Here is a 21,688-nt window from a genome sequence, read left to right as displayed (position 1 = left end):
TATGTTTTTCTGTAGAACTCGGTACAGACCAACATTATCTCAATATTTTTGGAACGGCTTCCAATGTTCTTCTCGTAGCGTTGCCATGAGGCTTGAGTGACTAGCGATGGCGAATCCAAGTGAACGCTACAAGAAACACAACTCAGTTGAAGCCAAAAGTATGGTGCCAAAAGTAATATTGCTTTATTTGCTCGGTTATAGACAAAAAAAGGGGTGAAGAGGAAAGCAGACACCACGACACCAACAACCATCGACCCAATTCATGAATCGTCATCGCTGCCCGCCGAACCCAAGTCCACCAAGCTGGGTCCACGCCGGGAAAGCAGCCGCCCGGTCAAGCCTCCAAAGAAGGACGTTCCAGACTCTCAACAACACGTGGTAGAAAAGAGTAGCAAAATATCCGAGCAGTTAAAATACTGCAGTGGGATCATCAAAGAGATGTTCGCCAAGAAACACGCTGCCTATGCCTGGCCCTTCTACAAACCTGTGGATGTGGAAGCACTGGGACTGCACGATTATTGCGATATCATTAAACATCCCATGGATCTGAGCACAATCAAAGTAAGCTCAGGTTTATAGGAGGGGGAGGTCGGGGTCGGAGCAGAAAAAAAGATCATTTTCTCCCTGCGCGTGCGCACCAGGCGTATTCAGATGTCTGCCAGATTTATTTTGGCCGTAGGTTTCTGGTACATTCGGTCTCTCTTCTTCTCCTCTTGCTGTTATCCTGACATTTGGGAAAAAACAAACAAGTTGGCATCCTTCCAGAAGGGCTCTTAGAAACGCTCACACGAGTTTTTTATAGAAAATTTCCATTACTGTATAAATCTACCCTTTTTTATTTAGCCCAGGAGATGGCCTCAGAGAGCATAAATCACAGGAATAAGGGGATTTGATATAAACCAACCCCATTTTCATTTTTTTTTAAAATAAAGGCCTGTCTTTCTGAAGTTGTCTGTCTAAATCGGTCTTCTGTTAAGCACAGGTAGTTCACTCTAGCTTAAAATTGCTTCATTTTAAAGAGCGACTGCAAATTCATCCATGCTTCCCCTTGAAACTTTAATTCATTATTGGAGTTATTTAATTTTAAGTGACTGCAGAGTCATCCATGTTTCCCTTTGAAGTGTTAATTCATGATTTAGAAGTCTAACTTTAGCTATGAAACCTTAATTCTGTATGTAGAAGTCTTTTAAGTTTTTAGTTCCCAAACCTTAATTCATTATTTAGACATCTCAAACTTTTTAGCTACAGGATGAATTTGTGTGCAAGCAGTTTAAGTTTAGCTCTGACTCCTGCTTTGCCCAGTTTGGGCCTGTGTTTTAAAACCAAAGGAGTGAGTTTTTCCTTCCCACAGCTCACTCCTTGCCAAGGTTACACCAGGGCCGAAGCCAGCGAGGATCATGGCTCTTCCTTTGTCATGGCGTTTCAGACCTGTAGGATCTTGGTCGGCCAAACCTTGAGGATGCCAAATTAAATTCTTGGCTTTCTCCTCCGGACTGGCCGGTGGCGAGCGTTAGGTCTTGCACATCCGTTGCTGCCTGTACATCTTGCTGCCCAACTGTCTGGCAGGGCTGTGAGTCTGAGGTCACCCTTGGCGGAAGTTGCCAGGACAGCTGTTGAATGTTCTCCGTCTTCCAGTTGTCCAACTCAACCCCGCTTTCCCAGGGAGGGAGAAGGAGGCATGAAACTTCTCTTGGCTCAGCTGGCGTTGCCACAGCTGGACGCGGCATTTGGAAGGATGAGGGGTCATCTCAAGGCTGTCTCCACCCGTATCAGTCCTCCCAGCTGCACATAGGCTTGGGACAGGAGCAGGTAGCCGTAGAGCAGGTCTGTGCTTTCCTAGGGTGGAGCTCCAAGCTCTAGAGACACCAGCTTGGTTCCTGGAGGAAGGGTGGATGGTTGAAAGCAGGCAGGATGGCTAAAACCTGGCCCCTGCATCAACAAAGCCTGTCATCTTCTTCCATCGTTGGGTGAAGGACCATCCTGGTGTCCTCTGTCCCTCCAACCAGGCTACACCGTTAAGGCAACTCTTGAGATCTTCCTTCTAGGGGAACGATCTGAGCAAAGCTCACCGTATTCTTCTGCCAACACACAGTCATGGAGGTTTAGCCCTTCTTGGTTAAGTCAGGTAGAGCCAGGGTTCGTACTCCTGGCCTTCAACACTGCTCTTCATCGGTGTTGAAGCATCCCCGTTCTGTTCTTCATCCAAAACGCCTAGCTGCTATCAACCACACAGACAGTGAGAAGGTGGCTTAGAAAGTAGGTAATCCTCTTTTGAACATCATTGAGGATGCCCGTAGTCAGCTCTTATTTTTTTATAAACCATCCACAATCCTTCGTTTGACCAAAATTAGTCGTTCTTTTGACCACAATTAGTCATTCCAGTGTAGGAGGAAAATGGGTGTGCAAAATCTGTGGGTGCCACAGAGCTGTACTTAATGAATCAATCGATTTGATGTATTTGCACTGTTAATAGTGACTTTTGTTGGGTTTTTTTCCTCTCCTCTCCTTTCTAGTCTAAACTGGAGAACCGGGAATACCGAGATGCTCAGGAATTTGCGGCGGACGTACGATTGATGTTCTCCAATTGCTATAAATACAACCCCGCTGATCACGAGGTGGTGGCCATGGCACGGAAGCTGCAGGTAAGGATGTGCGTTGTTGCAGCCTGCTTCGGTTTCTGATGAACACCGGCATCTCTCTTGATTTATTTTCCACCGTGAAGGGCCACGTAGTCTTGAAATGACATTAAAAAAATGCCAGCGTGGTGGATAATGGTTAAAAAAATTATACTTTTTGCTGCGCAAGTGATACAAGGAGCGGGCTGACTCAGCCCAATTTGCTCCTTTAAACTCTTATTTTGTTTAATAGCATCTTCTTTGTGTCCTCTTAGCTTTTTGATACAAGAGTAGGAAGGAAAAGTGTGGCTCCAAAATGTCACTTTACTTCTCAAAACACTTGGAGGGAAAATAAGCGACAGTACCTGCTGTGTTGTGCTGCTTTAGTTACCTCTTCCTTCATTCTTACGGTGAAGTTTTCTGCTCTCCACTCGTTCTGAAAGGTTTGTAATGAACGAATTAGCTACTAAAGAAGCTCCAAGTCTCGAGTGAAGTGCTTAGCTTAATGCATGCACTCTGATACTCCAAAAAGTTGTCTTGATTCCCTCGTTTCTTGGTGAATCAGAGCTGCTACATGGGGTCGCCTGGCTGAAGCAGGGAAAAGCACTTTGCTCCGAGCAGATCTGGAAAAGACCAAGTTCCTTTCGGTGCTGAAGAAGGTTGCAGCAGCCGCAGAGGACCACTGCAAGGGGACAAAGAGCTCCTACATTGGATTTTTTGACCCAAGCATTTCAACACCTATCATTAAAAACATTCAGGCATCCCCCATATCTGTGATTTCAGGCAGTTCGTTCCCTTAAATGCTGATTTCTCCTTTTTTTTTTGCCTTGGGAGGATCGTGGGCACAGTTGTTGTCTTCTAAAGAAATAAGGTCTCCTGCTGTACATCATTCGGTCCCTCCTTAATAACTTCAATGTGTCACATTTGATACCAACGGAGCGGCCGGGAGTTTCTGTGAAATTCCAAAATAACGTGTGGAGCTGCGTGCTGGACACTGGAAAGATGCCTCGACCATGGCAAAGAGTGGATGCAGGTTGGGCTTGGCAGGACGCGAGACGTGTGTGAGGACACGGGAACCAAATCCGTAAGGGAAGAGGTTTTATTAGCATAGAAAAGTGCAACTCCAGCGGTGTGGAATGACGCAGCGGTGGAGCTCTCACTGTGTGAAAGGAGAAGAAAAGCAGCGTGGTTTGCTTTAACCTTCAGAAAACAGGTCGAGAAGGGATCTGAGTTACACCAGAAAGCACTGGAGAGATGGGGAAAAACTACTAGGTTGGGGGAAAAGCTATTAAATTGGGGGGAAAACTATTAGGTTGCAGGATGTTTGATTCGAGATACAACCCCCAAAAAAGGTGAAACTGGATATTAATAGCTTTGCTGGGTTTTCCTAACTGGAAACCTCATGTAAAAACCTCCATGTGATGCAGCTTCCCCCTCCGCTAACGTTGAAGGAAATTCACTCGATGAAAGTATCGGCTCGTGAAAAAGCTGCTGGCTGTTTTGCTTCGATCCAGATGTGAAGCTGCGACAAAAGGGTCAAGAAAACGAAGCGGCAGCAAAGCCAGCATGTGTGTTCTCAGTTTTTAGACACATTTATTTTTTTGTGATGCTTTTGGAAAAATACAGCTCAGGTTTGGGCCGGTTTAATTTGAGATGAGTACATGCTGAGTAAATGTGTGTTTCAGCTTGCTTTTAGCATGAATTCAGTAGAATTCATCATCTTATGTCTTTTTCTGGATTTCGTGGTAATCAGATGCCTGGAAAACACGATGCTCACCCTCTGGCTGCTTTTCTTGTTTTGGTCTAATGAAGAACTTCGCAGCCTCTTTAACTGATGTCTTGGAGCATTTTCCAGCCAACACCAGAATGAAAGGGTGATATCCAATCTGAAATTCTGGTCACTCTTGTTGCAGGCTGCTGAGCACTGAAGAGTTTCATGGAAACTTGTGATTTTTTCTTTTCTTTCACCCCTTTTTATGGGGGAAAATCCTCAGCGACCAGCATTGCCAGGTGACGCCGTCTGGACCAAGGGCTGTATAAAATCAGGATTTCACCCGCATCAGTCCCATGGACAAGCTCGGGAACACGTCCCTGCACAGAGCAACCACTCGGGAAACTTTATTTCTGACGTAATATAAAAGTGCTTTTTGAATGTAATAGTCCCCAGAAAATGGTCATTAAATTTCAGAGCAGCCCCTTAGCAGCGATGCGATGGAGGTGGGTACCAAAATACCAGTTGGATCCCGCCCCCCACCTGGTTGAGACCAAGGTGGAGCCTCTCCATTTGCTTTTCCTGTGCCCAGAAAACTGATTTCAGAAATAAAATTTTTAAAAGGAGGTTTCTGGAGTGCTGCTGAGGTTTGCAAACAAGGCTGAGGATTCAAGTTTGGACTTGAGCTCCCATAAACAATATACACGGCGTCTTGCTTAATAGACCACCCCGGTCGCTGCCTTCTGCGTTACCCCTCCGTCCTGGAAACATCAACTGCTGAAATAACTCGTTTTTCTGCTTTTTGTTACCATTTCATCATCAGTAAATGATTTCTTGGATTTTCAGGGTTAACACCAGCTCACAGAAGAGGTTTATGATTTATGTTTGTCCAAGCGAGGATGGGTCAGTGGTACTGGTGATGTACAAAACAGTAGCAGTAAGAATCCCTTGATTAAAAAGGCATTAATTAGCTTGTTATCTACTCATGGGGTTTTCTCTTCCATGCTTTCCTGCGTGCATTGCTAGGGAACCTTCAGACACTGCTGGTTTTTCATAACCCAGATGCTTCAGAGTTGATAGATTGCTTTTTAACTTCACACAAAATAACTTTAAATTAGCCTTCCTGTTAATTAGAAGACTAGATAGGTATAAAAAAATAGGAAGGTTTTATTTCTGACCCTAGAGAATTTAAAAATTCATTGTATGCAGTGGTGTGGCATTGCCTGCTGGTGATAATCAAGGACTGGACTTTCTGGTTCATGGAAAACAATAATTAGGTTGTAAACACCCATTAAGTGCAGTGATTCAGTGACAAATATATGTGTGTGCCTCCATCATCCCACAAGCGATGCCGTTGCTGGAGGAGCTTGGAAATCTCTCATTTTCCTCCAGCGTTTTTTTGCTCCTTCCCCTGAAATTTGAGCCTGAGCACGTAAATGGAAGTCAGTGGCATTTCTGCCAGCAGATGGAAGCAGCAAAGCAACATCTACAGCATCTGGAAAAGCTGTCACTGCTGAAAAAAGCCCTGAATAAAGGCACGAGGAGGCTGAGAATGGAGAAATGCAGTCCAGCAGCACTCCGCCTGCTCACATTTAAGAAGGAGGGTGGAAAAAATAATGTATGCTGAGGTAGGGGAGAGCCCAACAGGTCCTTAAAATCACAAGGATGAGCCTGAGCTAGAAGAACTGGAAGCCTTCATGCATGAGAATACCGCTCCCATGCTCAAGCGATGAGTTAAATCAGTGTGATTTGATATCACGGGGTGTTTGACTTGCTGAAGAATTTTGGATAAGTTGTATAAATCCATATGAACATGCACACAGTTACTGTTTACAGTCTGTAGAGTTTTAGAAATAAGGCACAGACCTTGTCTGGTGGGTTTGTGGTCTCAGCCGCACGCCCAGGACATGGAAAATAGGAAAAATAAATAGTAACTGTAGACTGAAAGTCAAACCTTCAGGCAGGAGGAGAAATTATCTTTTATTTTTTTATGACTCGGTACTGAAGAGGTGGACGCTGACACTTGTGCCACCTTCAGGCTGTCCTTCCCACCATCGCCTGAGTCATCTTGTGGGAGTTGCCCTTCTCCTTACAGGCTCTAAAAGGAGCCTGGGGCGAGTTGCTAAGCTCAGAAATAAGTGCCTGACTTCTAAAGACCTAAAAAGGGGTGAATTGAGCCAGGTTTCAGGTCTCCCTTGTCTTGTAGGAAGTGCAAAAAAATGGCATTTTTGTCTGCAAGTGCTTTGCCCTTCACAAGGTGGCACCTCGGGGAAAAAAAAATCTCTTTTTGGATGCAAGAGGCACTCGTTCCTCTTCAGGGAAACTAAAAAAGCATGTTCAAAACCCTTCCTTCAAATAAATTCAGCAGGCACTGAGAAATACAACCAGGTTTAAATACAACCAGGCTGTCCCACCTTATCTGCCTTGTCTTAGGTTTAAATGAAAATGGATTTTCATATCGGGCTTTAGGAGAAAAAAGGACTTTCACATCATTGGGATAACTGGAATTAAACTGGCTTCGCACCCATTGCTCTTGAGGATAATGGGAAGCATCTTTGCGCAAGTGTTTGGGTTGAATCAAGGTGGTTTTCTTGGGACGTGGGTTGGGAAAATCCAGGCAGGCTGAAGAGGAGAGGGGATTGCGGCTGCAGAGCTGTGGCCGCAATTCCTGCCTTGAGCTCTCTGCGAATCCATTGCAGGAGAAGATGTAGATGTTCTCAAGAACCTGGATGATGCGGGTTTTTAAATTAGTCTTGCCCTTCTTGCTGGTAAACTTTTTCCTCCCAAACCATCTTGGAGACGGTCAAAATTCCAAGTGGACTTGGAGCTTTCAGAAGATTATCTTCTCTGCGACACACGGTGTGTTGATTGCTTGGGTAGATACCACAAATCTGTAGGGAACACCCTGGAGATCACAACCACGCTTGTAGTGTCCCGCTTTGCCAAACCTTATGTTATTTTTCCCTGTATTTGCAGGATGTGTTCGAAATGCGCTTTGCCAAAATGCCGGATGAACCAGAAGAACCTGTGATTCCAGCTTCTTCTCCCGTGGTGGTGCCACCTCCCACCAAGGTGGCTCCCCCTTCATCTAGCGATAGCAGCAGTGATAGTTCCTCCGACAGCGACAGCTCATCGGATGATTCCGAGGAAGAGCGAGCTCAGCGGTTAGCGGAGCTCCAGGAACAGGTACCACATCTATCGTGATGGATTGGGGGTGTCCAACGTGTCCTTCTTCTTGAACTTGGGGGCCTCGGGGACATTGCTTAAAGCCGTGGACTTTCTAGTTGTACAGTAGTGGCCATCAGCTGCAAAGCGCTCCAAAATTGTTAGTTTTAAAGTGATAAATGAAGGAATCGGTGCTTTTCAGGATGGTCCTTCCAGTTGCTGTTAGGATGCTCAGGATGGTCCCCAACGGCAGGAATTTGCTGCCTGCGCTCAGGTGGTGTCTTCGGAGCAGGCAGGATGCTCTTGAGCAGGCAGGATACCCCAGGGCTGCCTGAACTCGTGGGCTGGAGCAAGTATTTACCCAGCGTGGGGGAAGCCCATGAGATAACAAGCAGTGTTCCAACCTGTAGCTTTATCTCCCGCATCTTCCCTGTTCGTGGCATTGTTAGCGCTGGTAATTAAAGCATCACTAGTGCTGATGAAGCAAGCAGCCCTCTTCTGCCTTAGTGGGGAGAAATACCCATAAAGAGGTTGTCTCCTTCCTCTTGCAGTGGTCAACACCTCAATATACAGAAATCAGAGTGTGATGAAAAGCTGGAAGAACCGACTTAATTAATACTAAAAGATAAGAAAGCGTTAGGCAGTAGAGAAAAAAGCTAATTAATATGGAAAAGGAGGAGGTGCTGGGCAAAAGTATCTTGATCTTTGTATGTGTCTGCCTCTCAGCTTAAAGCAGTGCATGAACAGCTTGCAGCCCTGTCCCAGCCACAGCAGAACAAACCAAAGAAAAAAGAGAAAGACAAGAAGGAGAAGAAGAAAGAGAAGCACAAAAAGAAGGAAGAGCTGGAAGACACCAAGAAAAGCAAAGCCAAGGAACCGCCACCCAAGAAGGCCAAGAAAAGCAACAGCAACAGCAGTACCTCCAGGTCAGCCCTGTCCCTCTTCCGTCACCTAATGCTTCTGTTTTACCGCGCAGCACTTATATATTTTTATTTCCCCTTTGCTAATTACCTTAATTATACACAGGATTCTTGACGAGTAGCACCTTTGGTAGGGCTGACTCGCAGCAAGCCCCTCACCTCCGGAGGCGTTGCTCAAGGTCAAGTCCCAACCATGAGTTTAGCTTCATTTTTGGGGGCTGATGCTTTTCCGCATGGCTGCTGTGAGCATGCCAAGTACGGCAGAGAGGAAAAAGAAAAAAATCATGTGGAGTCGCTCTGTTGGATCTCAAATCTTTGAATCCTCTAATTTTTCCTCCCTCTCCTTTTTTTTTTGAAAGCTGTAGGTTTTAAATGAAGAGGTAAGATGCTGAGAGCCAAGTCTCTACCGCTTGTCAGCTGCTGGCTCAAAGGGGAGGCAGGATCTTGGTATTTAACCCGAGGCAAAAAGGGAGTTGTTTGGCATATTTAGATGTAATGAGATGAAATTAAGAAAGAAGGAAATAACGAGCAAGATCTTGGAGCTTGTCTCTGTCCCCAGGCTTCACCACAACGTTTAGTGTGTTCAGACTTTGGATAAACCCCAGTGGGCACGGCAGCGGATTATTTTAGGGAAATGGACCGTCTGTGACACCATTAACCTCATCCTTTACCAATTCTGGGGTAATTTTCTACCCAGATGTCATTTATTAACTGCCTTAGCACTGCATCCGCTGTGAATGGTAGGATAAATGTCTACAAATCTACCTCCATCAGTTCTGAAGTGCCTGAAGTGTGGATAACCCTGACGGTGATGTCTAGGAGTCCCCATAGCTGTTTCTTTCCCCTTCTTATGAACATATGTTTTTTACGGATGCTGGGTTTTACTTCTCTGGGGGGTGTCAAGCTCTGAAACACCCCAACCTCTTGCCTTTCCTGGTGAGAAATGAGCAGCATCAGTTGAGCCTTGGTCCATCCAAGTGAGGATGTAAGGAATTCCCCTCCGGAGCTGCTCCTGCTTTTCTGAATTATCTCATGGAACTGCTCATCTCTTTGGGAGAGCGAGCACTGGGATGGGTAGCTCAGCCTTGGGTGTCTTAACAGCAGGTTGAGTTCAGCTTTCTTGTCTAACATCAAGTTGAGCTCAGCCTTGGGTGTCGTAACAGTAGGCTGAGCTCAGCCTTCTTGTCTAACGGCGGGTTGAGCTCAGTCGTCTTGTCCAAGAGCAAGTTAAGCTCAGCTTTCTTGTCTAACAGCAGGTTGAGCTCAGCTTTCTTGTCCAACAGCAGCTTGAGCTCAGCCTTGTGCATCCCAGCCTCGTGGTTGAGCTTCAAGCTCAAGCCGTAAATGAAAAAGATGCTTGTTTCCAGGGTGGAAAGTAAAAATACTAAAAATAGAGTGATTTAGTGGTTAAATTTAAGAGGTTAGACCCAGGCGGCTGCTTTTTGGTCTGTTCTATAATAACATTTTATAATTGTTCTTAAGTAGTAAGAAGGAGCCTGTGACGGTGAAGAACAGCAAGCCCCCTCCAGCCTACGAGTCTGAGGAGGAGGAGAAGTGTAAACCCATGTCCTATGAGGAGAAGAGGCAGCTGAGCCTGGACATTAATAAACTCCCCGGTGAGAAACTGGGCCGAGTTGTCCATATCATCCAGTCGAGAGAACCCTCGCTCAAAAACTCCAATCCTGATGAGATTGAGATTGACTTTGAGACGTTAAAACCATCCACTTTACGGGAGCTGGAGAGATACGTAACGTCGTGTTTACGGAAGAAGAGGAAACCTCAAGGTACCTTTTAGCCTCAAAACCAGGTTTTTTCCTTATTCCAACGATGCTTTCCCAGGCTCAAGACAGAGGCAGGCAGGAAAAAAGATGGGTGCAGGTATTTAGGTGCTCGATAACCTAGTCTAGTGAAAAAGAGGATTTTATTTTATTTTTTTAATTTCATTTAATTGACCATTTCTCTAATGACGCATCAATACATGTATAAAATCCTGCCGCGGGGCTGGAATTTGGTGGTGCTGATAGGAGGCCGCCAATTCCTATATTAACCCCAAAATGTCCATATTTTAATTCCAATTTGTATCTTTACAAAGAGCTGCAAGTGGTTCATTTCAATCTGACGCAAACTATTTTTCTTAAACCTGTTAACGATCTTTCTGATGAGTGGCAGAGATTTGTTTTGGGGCAGGGAGCGGAGGCGAGGTGGGGGAAAACCAATTCCTCCCCCCTCGGCATCCTTGGGATGCTGGCGTATTGGACGGATGTCAGATGCAGGGGGTTTGCTCTGGAACTTGGCAGGATTCGGGCTGAGGGATTCTCTGCGCCTCCCACCTCCACTTCTGGAGGTTGAAGAGGGTTTTTCCCCTTTTTTAATAGATCTGGTTTTTATTTTTTAATGGATATTTTGATACACTTTAATATATTTTCATCCATTTAAATCTATTTTAATCTGTTTTAAATCTATTTTAAATATATTTTCGTATCCATTTGTTATATCCATAAATTCCATTTAGGTATATATATATTTATACCCATTTTTATTTTTAAAATATATATTTCTATAATAAATACACATCTTTATTAATGGCCAAAGACCAGCTAAATACTTTTTTACATAAATTGCCCACAGCAAAAAGGGATCTGGCAGCGACAGGGGGAGAAATAAGGGAATTTAAAGGGAATCTCTTGATTTCCCATGGCCAAGGGGTAATGATTACTTCCTGGGATAAAACCAAGTGAAAAACAAACTCGGCCAAATCCTAGAAGCTTTCTCTATCCTTCCATTCCCTAGCAAAAGATGTAATTTTTTTTTTTCCTTTGGTTTAGGGGTTTAGTAAAGGGCTTCAACATCGCTGGTAGCTTGAGCAACTCCTAGGCAGTAGCCACCTTTTTCTTATCATTTAAGCTGTTAAAAAAAAAAGGCAATTTTATACTTTTCCATTGCCTCAGCCTCCTGCCACCTCCTTAGACCAACAAGTTGAGGCAGCTAAAAAAAAAAAGCAAGTTTTCAACCCCATATCACGCAAGATTAAGCACTGGCTTGTGGCTGGGCACAGGCAGGGTGGAGGAGAAAAAAACCCTGGTCTTAGGCCAGCCTAAAGCGGCTGGGTAAAACCAGACTTCTCTACCCTAGAGGGGTTTAGGAGGATTAAGAATGACCTCGCTCGAGCAAGCAAGCGTGTGTCATGCGGCCGGACGTCTGCTGGGATGGGCTTAAATCCCAGCTGGCTCCCATCAGTACGTCCCCATCCCGCTTTGGATGGTGATGGAGGGGGACACCCCCATCGCACTCCACCCCATAAAAAATCATCACCCCAAAGACCTCAGAGACCCCGCTGCGTCCCAGCTAGCGCAGATCAGCGATAGAAATAAGCAGAGGTGCAGGATTAAAGCTCAGCTCAGCCCATCCGCAGGAATATCCAGATGCCCCAGGTCTTGCACGGCCCCCAGGGTGGCTGCTGGTGTCAGTATGGGAGGAGCAGGCAGCAGCAGGCAGGACTCGGAGTTGTTAATTAGCCTTTAATGATGTCGTACTGTTGTCTTCTTGCAGCGGAGAAAGTGGATGTAATTGCTGGTTCCTCTAAAATGAAGGGGTTCTCCTCCTCAGAGTCTGAGAGCACCAGCGAGTCCAGCTCCTCCGACAGCGAAGATTCAGAAACAGGTTAGACGCAGCTTATTTAACGACTCAGTCCTAGACCTGGTTTCTGTATAAATAAATATGTTTTCATTCCTGGCTCGGTCTTTTAATTATTTTATTTTTTGTCTTTATAATGAAAAAACAAATATACCCAGCCGCATGTTGCTCGTTTTTGGGCTTGACACGGACAACTTGGCGGTAGTGATGTTGTCTCTGGCCCAACACAATAATTTTTCATAAGCTTTTCCTTGCTGAACTTTGACGTGAGCGCGGGATCCAAAAAAGCAGCATGCGCCAAGGTAGCTCTTTGTCTGGTTAATGACCTAGATTTGTATTTTTAGAAAAAAGCTGTATTTTTCCCTCAAAGGAGAGGTTTTTAAATGTTGTCGCCAGCACTGCTCGCGCCACAGAGGATGGAGAAGGACGGAGGAAATGGGGTTTTACATGTAAAAGCGTTTTTATTTTATGGCATTGGGCAGATATTGAGAAAAAAGGATTTAAAATTAAATTTTAAATCACCAGAGCGGTGTTTGCTCTGTGTAACTCTTTGCTTTTCCTTCATACCACCATCATTCAGGCTTAAATGAAGCTGTTCTCACATTCTTCTTAATTATTACACTTTCCTCGTTAGTGTTCCCTCCTTGGTTTTAGGGAAGCAAAGCTTGTGCCGTCACTTAAAGCTGTTTTTTCCTCCTAGCTGGCTAACTCAGCTTGGACTCCGGAGGTTAAGCTGGGCTTACCCCAGCACTTAAGTCAACGGTAAGACTTTTGCATCTCCAGTGGGTTGGGAAATCAGGAGATGCACGTGGCAGAAAATAATCTGGATTTATTTTCATAGTGGGGTTGGGTGCATAGGGCAAACAGCACCGAAAAAAGGAACAGAAATTAAAAAAAAAATAAATAAACCCCCCAAAATAAATCAGGATCGATTGGACTCGCCTTTGAGCCAGCGCTGGCAATGCTTCCCAGCGATTCTCCACTTTTTAGGGATGTGTTTGTCTGGCAGAAGTCCGGAGTCTGTTATCTTTGAACATATTTACCTACTTTAATGTATTTTTAATAAAATTGGGCTTGGTTTGGTTTTTTTTTTTTTTTTTTCCAGAAGAGGTTTTGATGGAGTGTTTAGGGTTGACTCTTGGCAATCAGAAAATCAAATTATTTGCTGCTAAATTCTGCCCTGGCTTGATGGGGGAAAGCAAAACCGGCTGTTTATGCTCTTAAACAAGTTTTTATCCAGTTCATCTTTATTTCTGCCAAACTTACGATCACATCAACCAAAATAAACCAGAGCGACCAGTTTATCACGACCCACCTTACCATGTCACGTTAATCTTGGCCAACATCAACTCATCCCAGATCCAGAGCCTTAATCCCGGCATCCCATTTCCAAATGGAACCCATGCGATAAAATTTTCCCACTGAACCCATGTGCTACAAATCCCAAAACTGCGTTTTATTTAAAATTCTCTCCCCCACCCCAAGCTGATGATAGATCCTCAACCAGATAGCAGGATTCTTGACCAGGTTGTATTTCGGGTGATGATTTATAGGGATGATCTCGGATCCCTCCGGAGCGTGGCAGTGGGGATGTGAGACGTAAGGTTGGAATTTTCGGGGTGCGCCGGTGCCAAACCCTCCTTGTTTCAATGAGCAGGGCTAATTAAAACCTAGAGAGGTGCCAAAATGTCCTCTGTGCTGCTCTCACTCTGGCAAAGCCAGCTTCCAATAGAGCGGAAAATGCTCTTTTTTGAGCATTTCTCCCCAAACAATGGCTTGGTGGATGTGGAGGAGCGCGGGTTGCTTTTGCGTTTGAGTTTTTAAATGCTTTTGTCCTCTTTTTGACTGCTTTTCCCCAAATCCAACGTCTCCGGTGTTTGCCATCCTGGCTGCAAGTATTTGGGATTTGTTTGGCCAACGTAGACCGATGGTGTCCAGGTTGGGCTCCCACTCCAGTGCTTGGAAAATCTTAACCAACACAGCTCTGGCACAGATACCCTCGATCTACGCCAGAGTTAATCACCATTGGAGGGCAAATCCAAGCCATAACGCTTTGGGTAGGAGGTTAATTAAGAGAATTAATCTTATTTGTTCAGTTAATTTCCAATGCCGATGGGTTTTCTCTCTCCTAAACCATTTTTTCCTCCCCTTTCTGATAAAATACATGATGAAAACCCTTGACCACAGGGATTTGCCCAGTATCCGGTAGATCTTGTCCATCCTGGTATTTGCCACGTTACTGTTGAATCACTTGCAAGTTGTCTTTTAAGACATTTTAAGAGGTTTTAAGATGTCTTAAGATGTTTTAAGACATTTTAAGACATATTTTTGACCATATGTTGTCCTGTTAGTTTATGATGGTGTTATTTTAATGACTCCGAGTGGGACGGGAAGGTTAGTTTTGCTGTTGTAAAATACTCACATATTTATTTTTTTCTGGGAGGATAATTGTGCCAACACCTGCATTGGCTTAAGCAGAGAATTAGATCTAAAATTTGCCGGTAAGCTTCAAAATTTGCCCTGCAATTTTTAGCAAGATTTGGCATCTTAACAATTTATTTTTTGTTAATGAAGTTTTTATTTGCCCTCCGAGCCGCTGTACAGTGGGATTAATTTGTGCAGTAGATATTTGTGATTTTAAAACCAGTGGCAAAAGTCGGTAACATGGATTTTTTTACCTTGATTTTTGCATTTGCTTGGGTTTATTGTAAAAAAAAGAGGCAGTCAGTGCTAATGGATATAAGCAAACGCAGATGCGATGAAATTGTAAGCTAGAATTAATTGCAGCTCCATTTTATTCTCTTTAAAGTGCAGGTTTGCTGCTCGGCAGTGGCTCCCACAGGCTGCCCCTTGCCTTTTTGCAATCCACAACTTAAAATCTAAATTATTTTTATTTTATATGCGACGTCTCCATCCCTCCTTGTAGCTGGCAATTAAATGTTATTTTATTAAATCGGGAGTGTTTTACCAAAAATCTGCTGAAACTCTGAAAATGGGAGGCTTCAAAGGGAGGAAGAAGAATAATAATACCGGTTTTGTAGCATAGGAGATGGGGCTGAGCCTTTGCCTTAAGCTCTGAGAAACCAGAGGTGCCGATCGAGAGGGTTATTCCGGTTTAACTTGTTGTAATTAGCAGTTAGTGGATGCAAATGACCCCAAACTCCATCCTGGAAGCATCTAGGTAGGATTTTTTGCTTGCAGGCGGCCAGGAATGAGCTCTCTGAGCTGCCTCTCCAGGCTTCAAGCTTCGGCACTTGAGCTGGACCGTGATTTCACTGAGGTTCAGCAAGTGCCGCCGTCCTGGGGCTCGGGCAACTTAAAACCTGGCTTATTTTTGGTAGGCACCAAATTTTGGGTTACTTAACAGCAAACCGGATGGGCTCTGCCTGTTCATCGTCACAGCTCAGCTGAGCTGGGTTGTTTTATCCCCCAAATATTTTGGGAGATGCTTCCCAGGACCCCCAAAAGACCAGTCGGGTGGAGAAGTCCCGCAGCTGCAATAATTAATAGTAGCAATTAAAACTTTGGCAATTAAATCTGAGCCTCAGTTAGTTTGTGGTTGCTAATTTTGCTTTTCTTCTGAAATTTCCCAAAGGAAAATTGCATTTATCCTTGTGTTTTATGCAGTTGTGTAAAGGAAAAGGCTTTGCAGCTTGCTCAAGGCTGCAGCAGTGCAGTTACATGGTTGGTTTTTTTTATGAAGGATTAAAAGTCGGGGCTAGAGCTGGCTCAGCAATGTAGGAGAACTCGTTTATGGGGTTGCAGGGCTGCTCTCAGCAAATCTTTTAAGTGCTTCTGCTAAGGAGTTATCAGTCCTGTCTTTAGGAGGAGAGGCGTTAGCGTAAGGGTGGGTTAATAGCGGGCTGGGATGTCATGGCGTCTCAAGAGTTGAAGATCCCTCAAGTTTAATTCAGAGGTATCCGGGTTTAAATCACAAGTACTTGGATTTAATTAGCGGATACCTGATTTTAATTCAAAAGTACCTGGGTTTGATTTGGAGGCACCTGAGTTTAAATTGCAGGTACCCATGTTTTAATTCAGAGCTGCCCACGTTGTAATTCAGAGGTACCCTGGTTAAATTCAGAGGTACCTGGGTTTAATTCAAAAGTACTGAAGTTTAATTTGCAGGTACCCGAGTTTTAATTCGCGAGTACCCAGAATTTGCATGTACCCAGGTTTAAATCTCAAGTGCCTGGGTTTAATTCACAAGTACTTGGTTTTAATTCAAAAGTATCGGGGCTTAATCCACAGGCACCCAGGTTTAATTCAGAGTTACCTGGATTAATTCAGAGTTACCTGGATTAATTCAAAGTTACCCAATTTGCAGGCGCCTGGGTTTAATTTAAAGATTTAATCCGCAGGTACCTGGGTTTAAATCCTGGATACCTAGGTTTAAATCACAGGCACCCAGGTTTAACCTGCAGGTTCCCATAACTGTGGGTGCTGGTGAAGCTCAGTCCCAGCCACCGAGCTACACCCCACGTCCTCCCTGCGCTGGTTTATTCTGGTGAGTTTTAATCCTCAATCCTTTTCCCTTCAAGTTTAAGAGAGAGATGGATTGATTTAACCCAACCATTTATTTTTTCAAGTAGATTTGTGCCTTTGGAAATAATTTGCTTCTTTTTGCCCCGTTCCCAGGCTCGGTTTCTCGGCCGCAGTGTACAATAGGAAGGACTTAGAGTCCCTCCTTGACCTCACACGAGTCTTCCCCCAGCTCATCGCCACCTGTTACGCTCAGCGGGAGAGGACAGGGATCTGTTAGGCTCGGTTTAGTCATGTTTGCCCACAGCAAGGTGCCACAGGGTGGGTACAGGCAGGAACCACAGCCGTGTTGGTTAATCTTGACTTAAAAGAAACTCAGAGCATCATCGGCAGATGGGCGGCGTGCAGGCAGGGAGTCAGGCAACAGGCAGCGAGGCATCACGTGGCAGCCCTGCCTACAGGCAGCACCTCTGTGCCAATAACAGTGCCGAGAAAAACCCAAATCCCTTCAGTTTTACCCTAGAAACGCTTCCCGATCACTTTGCTCAAGGACGGGTCTCACTGAAAATACTCCCAAGTGCCGTACAGCATCCCGCGGTGACGCTGCCAGGTCCCGGTTTGCCAGTGGCAACGCATCTTTGCTGCGGTGGAGTTGCTGCACCAGCTCCGGGTTGAGCATCCCCTCCTTGGGGGCAGTATCCAGCACCCTCTCAAGCGGCTTTTGGGTCAAATTAGGCAAATTTTGGTGTATTTAATGGGATTTGGAGAATAACAGCCAACCCGGTTGTTCTTCCACCAGCACCACAGTCACATATGTGCCAAATCTTGTGGGGCTTCGCAGGGTCCACAGAGTGGGTGAAGCCACAGCTGTGATCTCCAAGAGCAGAATTAGTTAAAATGAGTATTTTCCACTAAAAAAAAAATCCACCGCCAAATCCAGGAAGCCCTATTGTGGCCCTGCTGTCCTAAAACCTAATAGAGATTCCCATTTACATCAAAAAGATTATAACCAATATTATAGTGAAAATTTGCTTTTTGAGTGTTTGTTGTTTTTTTTTTAAACTCAAGTCACTTTAGGCATTTATAGTATTTTCCCCAAATAAGTTTGTTATTTTCCCAGGAGACACAAGGGGAATTAACGTGGGATCATGATTTTATTGGAATGTATAACTGCATGTATTTAGCAAACTTGTAATTCTAGATCTATTTTTTTTCCTGAATGCACCAGACTTGGGAAATCGGGATGAATTTAACTACAAACAAACTGTTTCCATAACCGCTTTTATTTAGATTTTTTTTTCCACTTAACCTTGATCTGCTACAAATACTTTATATAAATCTGTTTATTTTTATATTCTCTCCGCATGCTTCGGGATTTCACAGCCATGTAACCACCAGCTTCTTTCCCCCCAAGAAAAGGAGAAAAATTGTATAGCTTTGATATTTTATTTTAAATAATAAAATCAATAAAGTGGCTTGCTACGGAAAATGCACTTTCTTTGTATAATCATGGAATTTTAACTAATAATTGTGGAAATTATAATGATAGTGAACCGTATGTCAGTGTTTTGCTATTTTGGGTAAACTGGGTGGGAGTAAAAGATGAGGATTTAGGGAAAAATAAAATATATACATGTGGCTGCCGACACGCTGGCAGGAGCGGAGCCTCATGCACTGATTTAAGCTTTCTGCTCTTCAAACATCTTGAAATGACATCATGGAAATTACCTTTTTCTTTAATCCTGGTGATTTTTAGCTCCGCAGATGAGTTTTAACCAGCCAGCGTGAAACAGCATCGGGGTCAGAGATGGGATGGGGCTTCTTCTCAGTGCTCTTGCTCCCTAGGGAGATGCTGGTAGAGATGTTGAACCACACAACACCAACTGTAACCCAACAACCATCTTCAACGGTGAAGAAGCTTTATCTTTTGGTGGGGTTGGCATCTCCGAAGTCACCAATGCCACCGGGTGATCCCCCTTGGACCATCGTGGCTTTGCCACTCATGGTCTCCATTGGCTTCGTCTTCTTGGTGAAGACATCTCTGGCAAGTGTGAAACACCGTCGGGGTCAGAGATGGGACAGGGCTTCTTCTCGCTGCTCTTGCTCCCTGGGGAGATGCCAAACCACACAATACTGACTGTAACCCAACAGCTGTCTTCAGCGGTGAAGAAGGTTCATCCTTCAGTTGGGTTAGCCAAGCTCATTGCATCTCTGAAATCACCGATGCTGCCGGGTGATCCCCTGGGACTGTCACGGCTTTGCCACTCATGGTCTCCGTTGGCTTCATCTTCATGGAGGGTCTCCCAAGGCATCCGTTCACCAGCGGCTGCTTTCAGCCACAGTTTTGGTTGATTGGGTGATTCAAGTGGCAGGATTCACCCATCCTGCTCCAAGGTCTTGCCTGGGTTCGTTGTGGCGATATTAAGCTTGTACCAGGAATGATGGCAAAGCCTACCCTGAAAAAGCTCCCCTGGGAGAACCGCTAGGTCATGGCACATCAGAAAATGGTTGGAGAAGAGAGCAACCATCTTCCCAGAAGGAGCAACACAGGAGAAGTGGCTTTTGGAGCAGCTGATGCTCACGGTCAAACCGTAGCGGCTCCTCTTCCCACCCAAAATTGGAGCAGGGATGTGCTCAGCCAAGAGACCACCCTATCACAGGGCTTTTTTGGGGAACTGATGCTTAATCCCTCCTGATCCTGGCTTAGTCCACAGCTTTTCTCCTCTGTTCCAACCTGACACCTCCGCTCTGCACGTTTCTCCCGAATTTGGGTTTTCTTTACCATCCCCTGAGTGCTTTTATCCTGATTAAATAGGACGAGGCAGAAACTGGGGGGCTCCATGAAGTCGCTTCCACTCCCCAAGAGCTGCGCCTGGACATGTTTTATCCGTAGGGAGCATCTGCCGGAGAAACTTGTCTCCACTTCCTGTCCTTGCTTCTTCTCTGGCATCGGTGGGATGAGCAGTGAAGTCCTCCAAAGCACTTTCCCTCTTGATGAAAGAAGACATCAGGTCTTGGTCTTCTGGAAGGTGGGTCTGCTCCTGGCATCCATCGGGATCCATGGATGCCCATCCAGAGCTGCGGATGTCCATCCAGAGCCACGGATGTCCATTTGGATCCATGGATGCCCGTTCAGAGCCATGGACACCCATCTTGAGCCATGGATGCCTATCCAAATCTGTGACCACCCAACCCCGGCATCATGATGCTCCAAGGAATCCCACCTCTCCTCTTCCCAGCACCCTGGCTCCCCGGTGCCATTTTAATCCTGCTCTTCCATTATCCGCGGATCCGCCAGATCTGGGCTGTAACATCAGGAATCATCAACCACGGGCTCAAAAAGCCTTTTCTACCTTGAAACCAAATACTGCTTATATTTAAAACCAAACATTTGCAGGCAGATTAATAGGAGCTGAGTAGTTTTGCAGTGCCCAGTGCTGAGATTTTACCTCTTCCCCTTCCCAACCAATTTTGGTTGTTTTTTTAAAAAAAAAAAAAAAACAACCTACTTTTTTATCTGCTTCATCCTTAAAATCTGCAAAAGGGTGCCACCGGACCGGTGCAGCCCATCACCAGGCAGCTGGGCACGCTCCGGTGCTGATACCGGTCACTGGTGCTGCCTTATAATTAAAAAAAACAGAGATGAAGAAGAAGCGAACTTTAAAAAAATTCATTTCTAGATGGATTTAAGGGGAAAATCCCATTTGAGAGATGAATCCCGGGGATTGGGAGCTTCCCCCCCACCCCACCAAAATCGTTGCTGAGAGGGTTTTACCCATCGTGTTTTGCCGGGCGCATCCAAACACCGCGCCAAATAAAGGCAAAAATGCTACCACCGAGGGATTTGTGTGGCTGGATAAGCGATCTCGGACAATGTTTTTTTGTTAATTCGCTGTTTCTTGGCATGGTTTGCGGAGGAAATCCTGGGAAATTGTCGCCCTGGACCCAAACTCAAACCAGTTGTTTTCGATGACGATGCTTTAAAAATATCTCCGGAGGGGAGGAGGCGTGAGAGATCATCCCGCGGGAAGCTGGCAAACCCAAATCCTCTGCAGATTTAGAAGGAAGGGGGGATGGAAAATTGCTGTTTGTGTAGCCGGGATATTTGATATCTTATTTTTTTTATTCCTCCTGCCAAGTTTCTCGCTCCTTATCTCCCCCTTTGGAGCAAGGCAGCATTCCTGGAATAGCTGAGTCTGGTTGAGCAATGGTTTTTCTTGGCTGTTGGGTCCTTCTGCACCGCAAAGGCGCCAGTGGAAGGAGACTGGGGGTCTTCACCTTAATTTTCTTCTGCTTTTTGCTACAATGCTCTCTTCCTTTTTGGGACAGCATGGTGGTGAAAACCCCAAGCCTCTGGGCAAGAGGTCTGTGGGGAAATCCAGCTCAATCGATGCCTAAAACCTTCTCTTTTGCCGTCGTTGGTACTGAATCAGTGCTGTTGGGTTTTTACGGGGGCAATGGGGTAGAGCGGCACCGCTGGGGTACTAACATTTGCTCTGTTCCCCCTTTTTTTTTTTTGGCAGAAATGGCACCGAAATTGAAGAAAAAAGGGCATTCAGGACGAGAGCAGAAAAAGGTAGGAGATGCAGCATCCTTCTCATCTTGCTTGAGTTGGGCTTGAATCCCCGGGGAGGTTCAGGACCGCCAGGAATGCCGGCAGAACCATCACCAGCATGATCGGTTGGGTCGATGCCCTCCCTGTGCTCAGGCAAAGAGGCTTTTGCTTTGCTTGGAAGCTGTCCCAAGCCAGCCTGAAATTGGGGGTATGCTTGAAAGGACATTGGGAGGGCATTTCAGTGACTGGAGAGGTGTTTTGGTGACCGGGAGGACATTTTGGTGACCGAAAAGGTGTTTCAGTGACCGGGAGGGCATTTAGGTGACCAGAAAAGGTGTTTCAGTGACCGGGAGGGCATTTAGGTGACCAGGAGGGTGTTTCCATGCCTGGGGCAGGGGCATTTTGATGACCGGGAAGGTGTTTCAGTGACCGCGAAGGTGTTTTGGTAGCTCACCAGTGGGTTTTTTTTCCTCTCTTAGCATCACCATCATCACCATCAACCGGTGCAGCAGCAACCACCGCCACCGCAGCCTCCTCCGCCGCCGCAACCGCAACAGCCCCCTCCACCTCCTCCACCACCACAGCCCTTACCGCAGCAGCCGTTACC

General features: G+C 45.4%; 2 protein-coding genes across 3 annotated transcripts in view; both read left to right on the top strand.

The window, feature by feature from the left end:
• BRD4 (bromodomain containing 4) overlaps positions 1 to 12,134 on the top strand; it is a 39,521-nt gene extending 27,387 nt beyond the window's left edge. Inside the window, exons 8-13 of one of the 2 annotated variants that reach the window (XM_010568864.1) lie at positions 202 to 561; positions 2,514 to 2,642; positions 7,303 to 7,512; positions 8,218 to 8,417; positions 9,897 to 10,195; positions 11,961 to 12,134. In XM_010568864.1, the coding sequence (XP_010567166.1) occupies positions 202 to 561; positions 2,514 to 2,642; positions 7,303 to 7,512; positions 8,218 to 8,417; positions 9,897 to 10,195; positions 11,961 to 12,076 (1,314 nt within the window). In that variant the 3' untranslated portion in view covers positions 12,077 to 12,134. Of the gene's footprint in view, positions 1 to 201; positions 562 to 2,513; positions 2,643 to 7,302; positions 7,513 to 8,217; positions 8,418 to 9,893; positions 10,196 to 11,960 lie in introns of both variants that reach the window. The other variant, XM_010568863.1, reaches the window with a different exon arrangement.
• Positions 12,135 to 21,051: 8,917 nt separating this feature from the next.
• The window catches only part of LOC104832616 (bromodomain-containing protein 4-like), an 8,524-nt gene continuing 7,887 nt past the window's right edge, over positions 21,052 to 21,688 (top strand). Inside the window, exon 1 of the mRNA XM_010568879.1 lies at positions 21,052 to 21,102. Within this exon, the coding sequence (XP_010567181.1) occupies positions 21,052 to 21,102 (51 nt within the window). The remainder of the gene's footprint in view (positions 21,103 to 21,688) is intronic.

This window comes from Haliaeetus leucocephalus, unplaced genomic scaffold, assembly GCF_000737465.1.
Source record: "Haliaeetus leucocephalus isolate CR32 unplaced genomic scaffold, Haliaeetus_leucocephalus-4.0 Scaffold261, whole genome shotgun sequence".
In the NCBI taxonomy this organism is placed as follows: Eukaryota; Metazoa; Chordata; class Aves; order Accipitriformes; family Accipitridae; genus Haliaeetus; species Haliaeetus leucocephalus.
This window is presented reverse-complemented; position numbering and strand designations above follow the sequence as displayed.